Source organism: Coturnix japonica, chromosome 1 (genome assembly GCF_001577835.2).
Source record: "Coturnix japonica isolate 7356 chromosome 1, Coturnix japonica 2.1, whole genome shotgun sequence".
In the NCBI taxonomy this organism is placed as follows: Eukaryota; Metazoa; Chordata; class Aves; order Galliformes; family Phasianidae; genus Coturnix; species Coturnix japonica.
The window spans coordinates 174,219,262-174,234,330 of record NC_029516.1 but is presented as its reverse complement, the minus strand read 5'-3'; the positions used below and the strand labels follow the sequence as shown (position 1 = coordinate 174,234,330).

Below are 15,069 nucleotides of genomic sequence, written 5' to 3'. Positions count from 1 at the left end.
AGGGATGGATTTCACCCTCAGCCTGTTTGCTGATGGTGCAGAGCTGGGAGCAGTGACTAACACACGTGAAGGCTGTGCTGACATTCAACAGGACCTGGACAGGCTGGAGAGTTGAGCAGGGCTGAACCCAATGAGATTGAACAAGAGCAAATGTAGAGTCCTGCACCTGGGGAGGAACAACCACAGCATCAGTACAGGTCAATAGTGAGCTGACGGAGAGAAGCTCCATGGAGGAGGACCTGGGGGTCCTGGTGGAGGACAGGTAACCGTGAGCCAGCAGTGTGTCCTCAGGGCAAGAAGGCCAACGGGATCCTGGGGTACATTCAAAACAGCATTACCAGCAAGTAATGGGGGCAATCTTCCTCCTCTACTCTGTCCAACTGAGGTCACATTCAGAATCCTGTGTCCAGTGCTGGGCTCCCCAGTTCATTCTGAAGGCAGGGATGTCCTGGAAGGAGTCCGGCAGAGGCCACAAAGATGATACAGTGCCTGGAACATCTCCCATAGGAGGAAAGGCTGAGAGACCTGGGTCTGTTCAGCCTGGGGAAAGGGGATCTGATCAGTGCTTATAAATATCTGTATGGAGGTGGGAGGCAAATGGATGAGGCCAGTCTCCTTCTCGGTGGTGTATAGCGATAGGACAAGGAGTGATGGCCTAAAACTGGGGCATAGGAAGTTCTGTACTAACATGTGGAAGATCTTTATGGTAAGGGTGATGGAGCACTGGCACAGGTTGCCCAGCAATGTGGTGGAGTCTCTTCTATGGAGATATTCCAGACCCATCTGGACGCACACCTGTGCGACCTATTGCAGCCAACCTGCTTTAGCAGTGGGGCTGGACCTGATCACTTAAGGTCTGTTCTAGCTGCTGCAGTTCTGTGATCGTGTGATCTGTGAGATCTCAGTGACTCAATAAGTCACACAGCTTAGAATCACTGAAACCTTAGAGTTGGAAGAGTCCTATAATGGCCATGGAGTCCAACTGCCCTGCAATACACAGGGACACCACAGGTAGATCCGGTTGCCCGGGGCTTGTTCCAGCCTCACCTACAAAGTCTCCAGTGATGGAGCATCCCCCACATCTCTGGGCAGCCCGTTCAGTGCCTCACCACCCTCACTGGAACAGACTTTTTCCTTCCATCCAACCTGAATCTCCCCTCTCTGAGCTTGAAGCCATTTCCCCTTGTTTTGTCTTCCATCCACCTGTACCCCCCAGGTCTTTTTCTGTAGGGCTGCACTCAATCCTTACATCCTCAAGTTTGTATTGGTTGAGAGGGTTGCCTCAGCCCAGGTGCAGACCTTGCATTTGTCTCTGTTGTACCTCACAAGGAACACCTGGCCCCACTGCTCAGCCTGTCTGTCATGTCATGTCAGCCATGTCCCTCTGGATGGCATCCCATCCCTCTGCTGTGTCACCGCATCCCACAGACTGGGAACATCAGCAAACTGCAATCAGCCACCTGACCCCACTGTTGATGTCACTGATGAAGATATTAAAGAGTATCAGCCACAGCACCAACCCCTGTGGGACACCACTCATCACTGATCTCCATCCAGACATGGAGCCATTGACCATCACTCTCTGGACTCGATTCTGCAGCCAGCTCTTTGTCCATTGAAGAGTCCACCCATCCAGTCTTCTCTTCCCAATTTGGAGTGAAGGATGTTGTGGGCCTTGTGTGAAAGGCCTTACCAAAGTTCAGATGGATGCCATCGGGGGCTCTTTCCTTCTCCACTGTTGTAATGATACCATCATAAAAGGCCACTAATTCCATGGGACCTGATGAGATCCATCCCCGTGTTCTGAGGGAACTGGCAGATTAAGTTACCACGTTGCCATCCACCTCACTTGAAAGGTCATGGCAGCCTGGTCAAGTTCCCACTGATTGGAAAAGAGGAAAAATAGTCCTTATTTTCAAGTAAGGAATAGAAGAAGTTCCAGGGAACTACAGGACAGTTGGTCTCACCTCTCTGCTTGGCAAGATCATGGAGCAGATTCTCCTGGAGGCCCTACTAGAGTACATGGAAAATAGAGATGAGGTGATTGATGGCAACCAACGTGGCTTCAGGTGATTCTGCCCATCTGCTCTGCTCTCCTGAGACCCCACCTGGAGTACAGCATCCAGTTCTGCAGCCCCCAACACAAGAAGGACATGGAGCTGTTGGAGCAGGTCCAGAGGAGGGCCACAAAGATGATCAGAGGGCTGGAACACCTGCACTATGGGGGCAGGCTGAGAGATATGGGGCTCTTCAGCCCAGAGAAGTGAAGGCTCACAAGGGACTTTATAGGGAAAGGCCTTCCAGGACATGAACAGGCCTTCAGGAAAGCGGGGGAGGGACTTTTTATTAGGTCATGTAGCAACAGGATGAAGGGAAATGGTTTTAAACTGGAAGAGGGTAGATTTAGAGCAGATATCAGGAAGAAATTATTTCCTGTGAGGGTGTTGAGGTGCTGGCACATGTTGCCCATTGAGGCTGTGGATGCCCCCTGCCTGGAAGCACTCACGGCCAGGCTGGATGGGGCTGTGAGCAGCCTGGGCTATGGGAGGTGTCCCTGCCTACAGCAGGGACTGGAACTGGATAAAAAGTCCCTTCCAACCGAAACTGTTCTATGATTCTATGGTGATTTCTTACTGACATGGCATTAACATGCCAATTGTAACTGACATTTCTCCAAGATAAAGCCTTGCCACAGTGCTGCTTTTGTCCCCAGACTTTGACCATTCCTGGTGGCTGAGTGCTGCTGAGCCACAGAAGAATGCAGTCAGGGCACAGGAGTCAGGTTAGAGATGCTCTGCTATTAGAGCACCCTCCTTTTCTGAGGGGCAGAAACCCCTGTGGGTGTCCCTGATGAAGCTCTCAGTACTGAGGGATGGTCTGATACAGGGACATGCGTTGGCGCTGGAATGTTGGGCAGTTTCTGTGGACATGTATGTTCTGGTTCACTGTGCTCCCGCAGGAAGCCTCAGTGTCAGCTGAAAAGCAACGCTGCAGGGCATCTCTCATCTCAGCTCAGAGCTGGACCTTCCATCTGCCAACCTGGGGTGCAAAGCCTCAGAGCTGCTCCCTGTGTTGGCAGTACGCAGATACATCTAGGTCACTGCATGGGACCTCCCTGGAGGACGTCCCTGGCGGTATCTGGCTTCCGGGACGGAGGTAAACCAGCAACTCTCCTGGTCTGTTGTGCTGTTATATCTGGACGTGCTGTCACTGCTTGACTTGCTGGTGTAGGGGTCTTTCGAAATACCTGGAAGACATGTTTTCCAGCAGCAATAGCTGCATGGCTCAGAGCACTTGATTACAGCATGCTGCCCTTTGTGCTCAAGTTCAAACTAGATGTAGAAATTCACCAGCTCATATACTCTGCAATGAGCAGACGGTGGCTTAGTAGGTAACAGCAAGCAGATCCAGTGTTTATTTTCATTTATTATTCCCAAAATACGGACACCTTGAAGCAGTAACACCACAGTGCATTGAGTCAAAAAGAACCCATAGAAGAAATTTTCTCCATTTTGAAATAGAATCTCTTTACTGACACAAAAAGACATGCAGTTGTGAATGTTAAATGATCACAGGGACACCCACAGCACTGAGAACATCTCAAAACCCAAAGCTGGCGGCTAACCCTCTGTCTCCTGGTGAGCAGGAAGGGCAACAGCAGCATTTGCTCACAGACCCAAACTCCTCCTGTCGCACTGTAGGGTCTCACACAGTCATTAAAACCAACATGTCCCCCCCAGCCCCTCCTGGCTTCCGATCTCTGTGTTCACCCAATGGGAATGGGATGGGTGCTCTGATTGTGGATGAACAGACCGGGAAGGTCACTGAGTGCTGCGACAGAAATGAGCCTTCCTGGGGAGCAGCAGGTTGAACATCGCCTTCCGGATCCGCCTGTTCCTCATGCTGTAGATGATGGGGTTGAGCACGGCGGGCAGGGTGAGGTAGAGGTCGGCCAGCAGAACCTGTGCGCGCACGGACACAGCGCGGCTGAACTGCTGCACGTAGATGGAGACCAGGCCGGGGATGTAGAACAGCAGCATCACAGCCATGTGGCACCCGCAGGTGCTGAAGGCCCTCCTGCACGAGTCCTTGCCCAGGACGGCTTTCAGGATCATCAGGTAGGACGCAGCAATGAAAGCCGTGTCCATCCCTACTATGAGAGAGGACAGAGACACGCTGTAGAGTCTGCTGGGGTTGGGGTCTGCACAGGCCAGACTGGTGACAGCCATGTGCTCACAGTATGAATGGGGAACCACGAGGGAATGGCAGTAGGGGAGCTTTGTCACCATCCCTGACAATGGGACCATGACGAGGAACCCTCTCACCACGATGGCCAGACATATCCGGGCAACTGTTTGTCGATTGAGGATCATTCTGTACCTGAGGGGGTGACAGATGGCGACGTAGCGGTCAAAAGCCATGGCCAGGAGCACTCCCGACTCCTCCGCTGTTGAGGAGTGAACAAAGAACATCTGAACAAAACAGGCGGTGAAGCCGATCTGGTTGGAATGGAACCAGAAGATGCCCAGCAGCTTGGGGACGACGGACGTCACCATCACCACGTCGATGGCGGCCAGCATGGCCAGGAAGCAGTGCATGGGGTCCTGCAGGGACTTGTCCAGCACAAGAGTGAGCAGAACCGAGCTGTTTGCCAGCAGGGCCAGGATGTATGCTGAGCAGAAAAGGATGCCCAGGCAGTTGGGGAAAGCTTCCAGGGTGGGACACCCGCCAGGATGAAGGAGGAGCTGCTGTTGGGGTGGCTGGAGGGGCCAGAAGCCATGCAGGAGGATCTTGCTTCTGTGCTTAGGAAGGAAGGAGGCCCCAGAGTGGGATCCTGAGGTGGGCAAACGCATGGATGCACGTGCCAAATAGGGAACCCAGAGTGTAAGTGATCCGTGTGAGATGGGACCTGGATGGCATAATGTGATTGGGAGGAGGGAACGGAGCAAAACCGCTGCTGGAATGGGGCTGCTGGATGGAAAGGAACTTCAGGTGCTGCTCACGTTTCAGACCGTGCCAGCGGGGCTGACCAACAGTCTCCTTCACTCCATTGCTCGCGGACGCGTTTCTTTGTTGGCTGCTCACCGCTGGGCTGAGATCTTGGAGTCAGCTGCAGGAGGAGGGGATGCTCAGCACTCAGCTGCCCTCGGGCTCTGCTGCCGAGCGGCCCCGGCTTCCTGCACCGCGCACCACACGGGGCTCCTGCAGACGTGCAAGATGCGGCGTCAGGAGGAGCTGTGGGACATTCAGCACAGCCGTGTCAATGCCATTCCCTGCTCCGTCTTCCTTCTTTCGGTCACTCACACGTGGAGCCTGCACAGTCGGGTGTTGTTGTGTCAGGAGAAGCTTGAAGGCAGCACAAACCCTGCAGCGAAGCCAGGGATGCTGCGGGTCCCGGGCTGCGGCCCCCCAGGAAGGGGCAGTGGGAGAACAGCCCGCGGGTCTGAGCTGCGGGTGCAGAGAGGAGCTGCAACGAGGGGCACAGAGCGCAGCGCCGTCCGCCCCTCCCGTGCAGGGCAGTGCCCTGGGCCGTAGAGCGGGGGACTGCAGGCAGACCGCTACAGACACGAGCAAGGATGGTACACAGCCAAGACATGTGTCCCTGCCGTGCTGTCTGAGCCGGAGCTGGGTCCTCCGGGTGCAGCCAGGTGCAGACAAACAGATGCGCATTGCCAGCAGCTCTCATCCTCTTGCCGGTGCTCCTTGGGAAGCCGCTGCCGTGCGTGCGCTTGGTCTCACGGGTTGGTAGCCGCAGGGCCCGAGGCGGGGGCTGCGCCGTCCTGGGCGGGCTGGGGGAAAGCACCCGCACAGCCCCGCAGCCCGAGCAGAGGCTGCGCTGTCGGTGGGAGCGCGGTGGGGCGGCCGGCTGGAAGGCAGAGCGGTGCGTGTGCGGAACGGCCTGGCGCTGTGTGCGCTATGTGCGCTATGATGTGCGCTATGTGCGCTATGTGCGCTATGCCTGTGCGCTATGATGTGCGCTATGTGCGCTATGATGTGCGCTATGATGTGCGCTATGATGTGCGCTATGATGTGCGCTATGTGCGCTCCGCAGAGCCCCTGGGAGCCCCCGGGTGAGGCCGGGCTGTGCGCTGCAGGAGGAGGGGATGCTCGGGGCTGCTGCAGCTCCTGCCATTGGCTCTGCCTCGCGGTGCTGCGCCGTTGGGTGCCGGGGGGCACGGCAGTCCCCAGTGCCTGCATGGGGCTCGCGGGACCGATGCAGCAGAAGTAAACGAAGAGCTCTTTGATGGGGAGAGAGCGCGGCGGGTTGGGACAACGCGTTTCCATTCTTCTGAGAGCTCAGAACCACAACAGCCGCCTCCTCAGTCTTCTGGGATCCCCAGGAGATCATTGATGGTTTGCCCGCTCTTTATCCCTCGTTTTGGGAAGATCACGACGGTCCAGTGAAGTTCCAACTTTGTTTTATCCAACTTCAGTGATTCTGCTCCATATTCGTCCTGTTTCCAGCACCAGCAGCCGACCTGTAGGGAAGGAGGCAAGAACTGATTCCTCTCGTGCTTCCCTCATATTCCTGCCCATATTCCAGCAATTTGAAGCTCCGGGACTTCAGTTCTGGATGTGGTTTCTCCATTTTTATCCACCCCATCCCAAAATCCATCTAGGACTGTGGATCAAGTTGTATCATTTATGCTGCCAATCAGGGAGTTTCACAAATTAATGGCACTGTCAGGGAAAGCAGATGCACAGAAGGTGAAATTAGCCTGAATGGGAAGAGGTACATGTTTTATTCAGGCACCGTTTCCCCCGTTGTACCAAAGGGACTCCTTTGATCTCCCTGGTGTTCCAAACATTTGACTTTCCTGACCTCGACACAATCTCTGCCGAAGTGCTTTGATCCGTCCACATGACACAAGCCAACAGGCACATCGGGCTGTTTCCAGTCACTGCTTTTTGCAGTGTAACGCCAATACCATGAAGCCAATACTATGGGAGCTCTGCCAAGGCACTGCTGGCCATAAGAGCTCATTGCAGAGGCCTCTCCTTGTTGTGCCGTCAGACACCTCGGCCATCGATCCAGGGATGCAGAGCCATACATGGCATGAGCCAGCTCGGCAGGAAACATGCCTCCTGCTGGAACTGCAGGTCTGGGGAGGGCAAATATGTCCCAGATCCTAAAATCCTTTGCTGCAAGCAGCAGGTGCTTTTCCCTCCTCTCATTCAGAGGTAATTTGCAAATCCCGCGTGCTGTTCTGGTCAGTGTTACTTGTTACTTACCCTGTATTACCAACCCATCCAGGTGATTCAAAGATGCTCTTTGATGAGCATCAAGAACAGTTTTTCCTGGGACGTGCTGCCTTGATTTGCCCTTTTCTGGTATATTCACAGTGTAGATCTGATGTACAGCAGCCCCCCACCCTCAGCTCAGTCCTTCCAACCTGCCCCCTCTTGGGAGCTCTCCCCACTGCCCTCCAGTTTCACCCATCTTACAGCTGCCTTATGCTTCATGCGCTCTCCTATTTGCCCACCAGCCTCACGCAGTGCCTCAGGGCCCAGGCAATGGGGGCAGCACTCTGGGGCCATGCCCCAGCCCAGCTTAGAGCTATGCACACAGAGGATGTGCCCCCCATGTCCTCAGCCCCAGCCCAGCCCTGCATGGAGTCCTTTGCTCCCACCAGCAGACCCCAAGGACAGCTGCAGTTGCAGCCCATTTGGGAGCACCATGTTAGGGTGCAGTAATTTGGATGACTTTTGAGTTGTATATCCAACACCAACCATGGGAGCAGCACTTTGAGGCTTTGGGTGGAGCAGCACTCCAGGCTCCACTGACACACTTCAGAGCATTTTCTTTGTAATTCATTGGTTTGAAAAGCCCATAGGGTTACACTTCATGCAATGTGTCGGCTCAGTAATGTATGAAGTGACGAGCTTCAATCGTTGCAGTGGTCAAAATCCTGCAAATTTTGATGAAATGAGGAACATTAGCAGCCTGCCTTGCATGGCCTGCTGTGCTCCATCAGACTGGTTGCAAACATTAAAGAGCAAACCTTAAATGAGGTGCTCGGGATCACACAAAGCACCACAGGAGCTGCCACATTTGGTTGCTTGCAGATCGGCAAAGCTCTCCTGCCCTTACGAGGACTGAATAGATCCATAGGCCCCTGGATGTGAAGCTGAGATATTAACTCTCTCCCCACCCTTTTTTTTTTTGTATAGATATTTCTCTGCTGCCAAACAGTGATCACTGCATCACCCAGATTTGATGGGCTTCACATTTCTGTGCAGTTCTCAGACATGGTCTGTCTATCAGCCATGTAAAACACACAGCTGGCTGCTTTTGCAACCAACTAACAGCCACTCAGCAAGAGTCAGCAAGAGTCAAAGATCTCTTGAATTTTGATCTCAAGAGACCTTTGGTAACCATCCAGCCCCCATCATATCCCCAGTGCAAGATCAGCTCATCTCTGATCGATAGATAAATGTACAACCTGATCATCCACACCTTCCTTTCCCCAGAGCACCTATTCCAGAACGTTTTCCCATTGCCCAAGCCCATTCCTCACCAGAGCTCATGGCTTTGGTCCTGTCCATAGGGAACAAGAACGACTCATTACCTTTATGATGATGTTTGCCATTCTCCTTGAGTGAAAAGGAGTGGACCAGAGCTATGATCAGATAATGGCAGATCTTAGATGGGTGGATCACCAGATGTTAAACCTACGTGCCCACAGCTTGTTTGAAGGTGGTTTAACCTTGGAAAAGCCTGTGTCCAAATAATTAGCACTGATGCAGTGAATCCATGCAGGAAGGCTAATTGAGGTCATGGGTCTATAGCTGACAGTTCTCCACCCCAATATTCACTTAACTGATGATGTCTGGAAGTAATTAAGTAGATCATTAACCCAGTAAGAGGCAAAGTTCACATATATATTGGCATATTTGGTGGCTTTTAGGGCGGATTGCTTTATGCTCAGCTCAGTCTGGCTGAGGGTTGAACCTGGCTCAGAGCTTGGCACTATGCTTAAAAATACTGGCATAGCCCTGGGTTAAACGCAACCTTCCACCCAGCTCACAGCAGGGCTTTGGGCTGGCTCTGCCCATGTCATCTCCAAGGACTGTTTGTGTGCTGCAGCCCCTGAGCATTCCCAAGACCCCCTTTGGCCCCACTCCAGCAGCTCCACGTCCTGGCTCCAGAGCTGATCACAGCACTGCTGAGGGGTCTGAGAGCAGAGCAGAGAAGGATTCCTATTCATCCTTAGGGTTGCCCCTACCCAGGTGCAGGACTGTGCAGCTGACCTTGCTGAACCACTTGTTGTTTGCACAGGCCAGCTTCTCCATCCTGTCCAGGTCCACCTGGATGGCATCCCTTCTCTTCAGCCTATGCCTCACTTGGCTTCATGTCACCCCCAGACCTGCTGATGGTGCACTCAGCCCCACTGTCCATGTTGCTGACAAGGGCACTGGAGCCTTGAGGAAGACACTACTGGTCTGCATCTGGACACTGAGCCACTGACCTTGATCCTTTGAGTGCAACCATCAGCCAATTCCTCACCCTCAGAGTGGTCCCTCTAACAAATCCACTTCCCTCCAATTTACAGTCAAGGATGTCACATAGTACTAAAGAATCACAGAATCATAGAACGGCCTGGGTTGCAAAGGCCCACAGTGCTCATCCATCCCAACCCCCTGCTGTGTGCAGGGTCACCAACCAGCAGCCCAGGCTGCCCAGAGCCACATCCAGCCTGGCCTTGAATGCCTGCAGGGATGGGGCATCCACAGCCTCCTTGGGCAACCTGTTCCAGTGCGTCACCACCCTCTGCGTGAAAAACTTCCTCCTAAAGCTGCCGCTCGTCTCCATTCTCCACCTGTTCTCTGAACTGTGGGTCCTTGAATGCAGCCATCCAGCAATTCCTCATCCGAGCAGTGGAGCTGTTTGGCAAACTGAACCTGCTGCTAAATCCAGAGGACTGGAAAATTTTGGGAGCGCTCAGCTTTGACGTCACGGTGCTGATAGTGAGCTGGATGTAAATAACGTTCTTGTTTGAGCTCCTTTGGCTGCTTTTCATTCCTTTCTGTGTGCTCAGAAACCGAGCTGAGGGTCTGCAGGTCCCTTGCAAAGAGCTGCTGGTGCTGCTGGAGGGGGAAGAGGGGCAGCAGCATCAGGCTGTGTCAGCTGCGTGGGCAGTGGGTGACCTTCGGGGTCTTTCACTCTCATTTTGCTCGTGATTCCCCTCCAAAAACAAAGGCGTGACTTCTGTTGCCTGAGTTATTTATTGATGCACGAGGCTGCCACGGATCTGATTCATAGGTCAGAGCTTCAAACACTGCACACAGAAATACAGCCTTCCGTCAACCCACAGAATCCATCATTTTTATACGGAATGAATGCAGATCCTTCATTTGTTTCCCCCAAATCCAGAACAAGAAATGTGTTTTGCTGCATGTCTGGCATATTTCTACATCTGGGCCATGCAAAGAGGAGAGGAGTTTGTAACATCCATCTCTGCTGCTGCTTTTCTGGGATGTGCTGAGGTCACTGCAAGGAAAGGAACAGGTTCCATGGAGAGGAACCTGCTGAAGGACTGCAGCCCCACAGCCCTCCTCCTGCAGAGCTGTGCAGCCTTTAACAGCACCGGCTCTGGTTGCACAAAGTATATTTGCTCTACATTTTCCAGCCATAAATTATTATTTGTGTTATGAGAGTGACTGAGAGCCAGCCCAGGGCAGGGCAGCGTTCTGCACAGCAATGGGAGAGAACTGCATTCCTCGTCCCCAAAGGTATCCATCCAAGCAAGGGAAAATCAGCAGCTGGGTGAGGTTCAATGGGCAGTTCTGTCACTGGAAGCTGTCCATAAGATCAGGATCCTGCTTTAGCAGGGGTTGGGCTTGAGGATCTCCAAAGGCCCCTTCCAAACACTTTGACTCCGTGAACCTCCTCTTTATTTATCTTCACCCCATGGATGATGAACCTTCAGGATGTAATGTCCCCCATGGTGTTATGGCACAGCGGGGCCATGTCCTTCCCAAACCAACACAGCACAGACAGCCCCATCAGTGGCACATAGAAGGCCAAGACCACGCAGATGGGGGCAATGCAGGTGCTGAACACCTTGAGCCTCTCCTCCCACAGTGACAGCCCTGAGGGCTGGGAGATCAGAGAGGTATTGAGGATGGTGTCCAGCACCACATCTGGCACCATGTCCAGGATCGTGCCCAGCACCATACCCAGCACAGTGCAGCCCTTTACAGTCCATCATTGTACATCGATTTAAAAATAACAATCTCCCATTTTTTGCAGCTTAGCCTCTTTGCAGTGCTGTAAGCATCCAGCCTGGGACTTGGAGCACCTTTCTCTTCTGAGAGAGGGACATAAACACCAGTCACCCTGCTGTCATTATTTAAGCAGTTAAAACTGAGTTCTGCTGCAGGAGGCTCTGCTTTGCCACAAAGCCACCACCCAGGGCCAGCAGCAGGTATCTCCATCAGGAATGGATGAAGAAGGGACGAGAGAAACAAGTGATGCAACCTATTCCAAGAAGAATACGTCCAGCACAATATGCCCTGAAGACAAGGAGTTGTGGACAACATGGCCAAGAAAAAGCACATGGGCTTCAAACCTGTCACATTGCATAAGGGATGATGTGGTTCACAGTGAAACAGGTGGAGCAGAAGTGAGAAGTTCTCACTCTGAGAAAGATGTCGGGGATCAATGCAGCCTTGAAGTTAATACGGGTGGTAAAGCAGTGGCACGGATTGCACAGAGGTGGTGGTGCCCCATCCCTGGAGACACCAGGGTCAGACTGATGGGGCTGTGAGCACTGAAGGAACTGCAAACATCTGCGCTCCCAAAGGGCAGACACAGAGGAGTGGTGCTGGAGGATGAAAGAAGTGGCAGCAAATGGCTTTGTCCCATGGCAAGCAAACATTACCTTACACAACACAGACATCTCAGGAAAGGACGAAGGACCGTAAATTAAAGTTGCAGAGGACTCCACTCTGTGACACCACTGCAGAACCCCAAGGGTCAGCACAGGGGGTAACGCTGCTTAACCACCGCAGTAAGGACTCCAGGTGCTGCAGGACTGGGGAGGTGGTTCTATAGCTCTCAGCACTCCCCCAGCCTCCTGCAGCTTTCATTTCAGGAGGGGGTTCTCTGTTTCAGGCAGCCCTCTTTGAAGGCTTTCTCCTTTAGAACTCAATGTAAATAATTCAGACCTACATCAGCTTTCAGGAAGGAGCTCCTCTCATCTATCAACCACCTTGCTAAGCTTTGTTTGGTATGAGCCTCCCCACCACCAGCTCCATTTGGTGGCCTCTGGTTACAAGGCATGGCAAAGCCACAACCCTGCACAGTCCCCAGGTGGTTTGTAGCCCTGCACCATTCACACTCTGCAAGTTTCTCAAGATGAAGTCTGTGATTATAATATGATATAATAAGACAGTGATCCTATTGTTTGGCGATTTGGGGTTGATCTATCTTTTCTGGGAGCCCTTTGGGGACTTCACTTAGGGACTGAAGGGAACCATCAGTTACCAGAGCTAAGTGACAACACCAGGAGGTGGCTGGAGGGGACGTGCAGGCTGCTGGATGATGAAGCTCTGGGGACCAATGTGCTCACTGATGAGCAGGGAGTGCTTCCACCAGGTGATGTCCCTGAGAGTCACACACACAGCAGCCTTAGCCAGGCTGGATGTGGCTCTGGGCAGCCTGGGCTGCTGGTTGGTGACCCTGCACATAGCAAGGGATTGGAGCTGGATGAGCACTGTGGGCCTTTTCAGCCCGGGCCATTCTATCATTGTATGATTCTATGAGCCCCAGCATCCATCCTCCCTCTTAATGGGGAGATCCATCCATTGCATTGCCTGGATAGAGCCATGGTGCTTACAGACCCTGCACAGCAGCCAGCTGGGACTGCTGGGGCACCCATGGGGAGAACAACAACCAGAGCATGCAGCAGCTGCAGTGCTCCTGGAGCACTCAATGTCCTCTGCTGTGCTTGGGGCAGTGCGGGTGGGTGCTACAGGGCAGTAGTGACCCAAGAAGGGTCTTCACATCCTCAGCTTTAGGTCCTTTATGCTCTCAGCCCCTTTGTTGTACCAATCTCCATCCCCCCACTGCTTGGCTGGGTTCTGAGGAGCTGTCCTCCTTCTTCCCATGGGCAGTCAGAGCTGATGCTCATCCCTGCATCTCCTCCCGCAGTGGGTGTCTGAGTGGCTGATGGAGGGATAAAGCTGCTCGCAGGCAGCCCACAGCACTGAACGGAGATGCAGTGTTTACAGTCTGCTTTTGCAGTGTTTGCCATCAGATTTTATTGCAGCCTCGGGCAGATGAAGCACCACTCCAGGCTCTCGGCCATAGCTGAGCCTCTGAATTTCTTCCTTTCCATTTAACCCTTTTGATCAGCTGTAAAGCATGACTCCATTTTCCTTCCATACTTTGGTTAAACATCCTGCAGGTTTGCTGATAAAGGTCCCTAAAACATTACACATTTTGCCACACCTAAACAAAAAAGAGAAGAAATCAGTGCAGATACAATCCTTCTCATCTCAGAGTGAGGCGTTACCCCTCATGGTCAGACTGCACTGGGGTCAGGGCACGCAGTGATATTTCTCTGCCTTCCTCTCCCTGGATATTAGGGAGTATTTCTTATCCAAAGAGCAGTCAGCAGTGGAACAGCTGCACAGGGAACTGGGGGGGGTCACTGTCCCTGGAGATGTACAGAACTGTGGGGATGTGGCACTGAGGGACGCAGTCAGTGGGCAGACTAAAAGAGAGGAGATTTAGATTGGGTATAAGAAAAAAGTTTTTTATAATAAGGGTGGTGATGCACTGGCATGGGTTGCCTAGAGAGGTGGTGGGTGTCCCCCCCATGGAGACACCCAAGGTCAGACTGGATGGGGCACTGAACACTGATGGAGCTGTAGGTGTCCCTGCTCAATACAGGGGGGTTAGACGAGACGACCCTTAAAGGTTCCTTCCAACTCAAACCGTTATGATTCTATGATGTGCCGCCTAAGGGCAACAGCTCTTGGCTCTCAGGAGCTGGTCCTCCCCACACTGCTGCAGTGGGGTGTGTGGGTTGTTTCACAGCAGGGCTGTCATTCTTTGATGCTCTGTTATTTCCCAACCCCTGGACCCTCAGCACATGAGATGTTGGCTTCTAACAGGACCAAGACCAGTTCCCTGACCATCACCCTCACTGGGATTCCTGGTGTGCTGCTGAGCAGCCACTGGATGGCATTGCCTCTTTGTTGCCTGTCCCTCCTCATGCTCCTGGGGAATGGCACCTTACTCTATGTGATGAAGACTGACCCCAGTCTTCGTGCACCCATGCACTGTTTTCTCTCCATGCTGACCATGGCAGACCTGGGCTTGCCTCTCTCCACCCTGCCCACCATGTTGGCCATTTTCTGGTCTAAGTCCACCCCCATCTGTTTTGAGACATGTGTAGTTCAGATGCACTTCATCTGCATCTCCACCGTAGAGTCCTGGTGCCCATGGTCTCTGCCTGCTTCATTGCTATCTGCCACTCTTTGCACTACGGTCTGTCCTGACGAGTCCCTGATAATGAAGATGGGGAGATTTTCATGCAGGGAATCTGCACAGTGCTCTCCATTGCTTCCATCATCCTAATGAGGTCCCCAAGCTGCTTTGACCTGCACAAGGTTGGGTTGACCTTCCTATGGAGTCCTGAGCTCCCAGCTGTGTGATGCTGTGCAAGCATCCCACGCAGTACTGCAGACAGGCAATTTGACAGGAGTTTGAGTGTTCTGCTAATTGCAGTGATTCAGACTTCAGGTGCTGGGGGGAAGAGGAAGGCTGCTGTTTGCAGCCTGTGAGTGCAAAGCGATTCCCTGGGCTGCTTTGGGATCAATGCAACTGATGGCAGCCAACTGCTGACGGCTCTGGTGGCGGATTTAACCACTTCCCCACAGGCAGAATCCACAAAGGAGCCCATGGGATGCGCTCTGTTCATTGCAGACAGCAGTGCTGGGTGACAGCAGGGCCCTGAGCCGCCACCCAGCCCACACCTCTCCATTGCCATCCATACAGCAGTTCCAAAAGGACCCCAACCCTTCACTCACACTCTGCATGATGCTACCGTGATGTTA

The 15,069-nt window shown here is 53.0% G+C and overlaps 1 protein-coding gene across 1 annotated transcript; it reads right to left on the bottom strand.

Moving 5' to 3' along the window:
* Nucleotides 1-3,711: 3,711 nt before the first annotated feature.
* LOC107308555 (olfactory receptor 52I2-like) lies at nucleotides 3,712-5,548 on the bottom strand. Its single transcript, XM_015852523.2, is given in 2 exon segments — nucleotides 3,712-4,723; nucleotides 4,726-5,548. Coding segments are annotated over 2 exon segments (957 nt in total). The 5' UTR covers nucleotides 4,781-5,548; the 3' UTR covers nucleotides 3,712-3,821.
* Nucleotides 5,549-15,069: the final 9,521 nt, after the last annotated feature.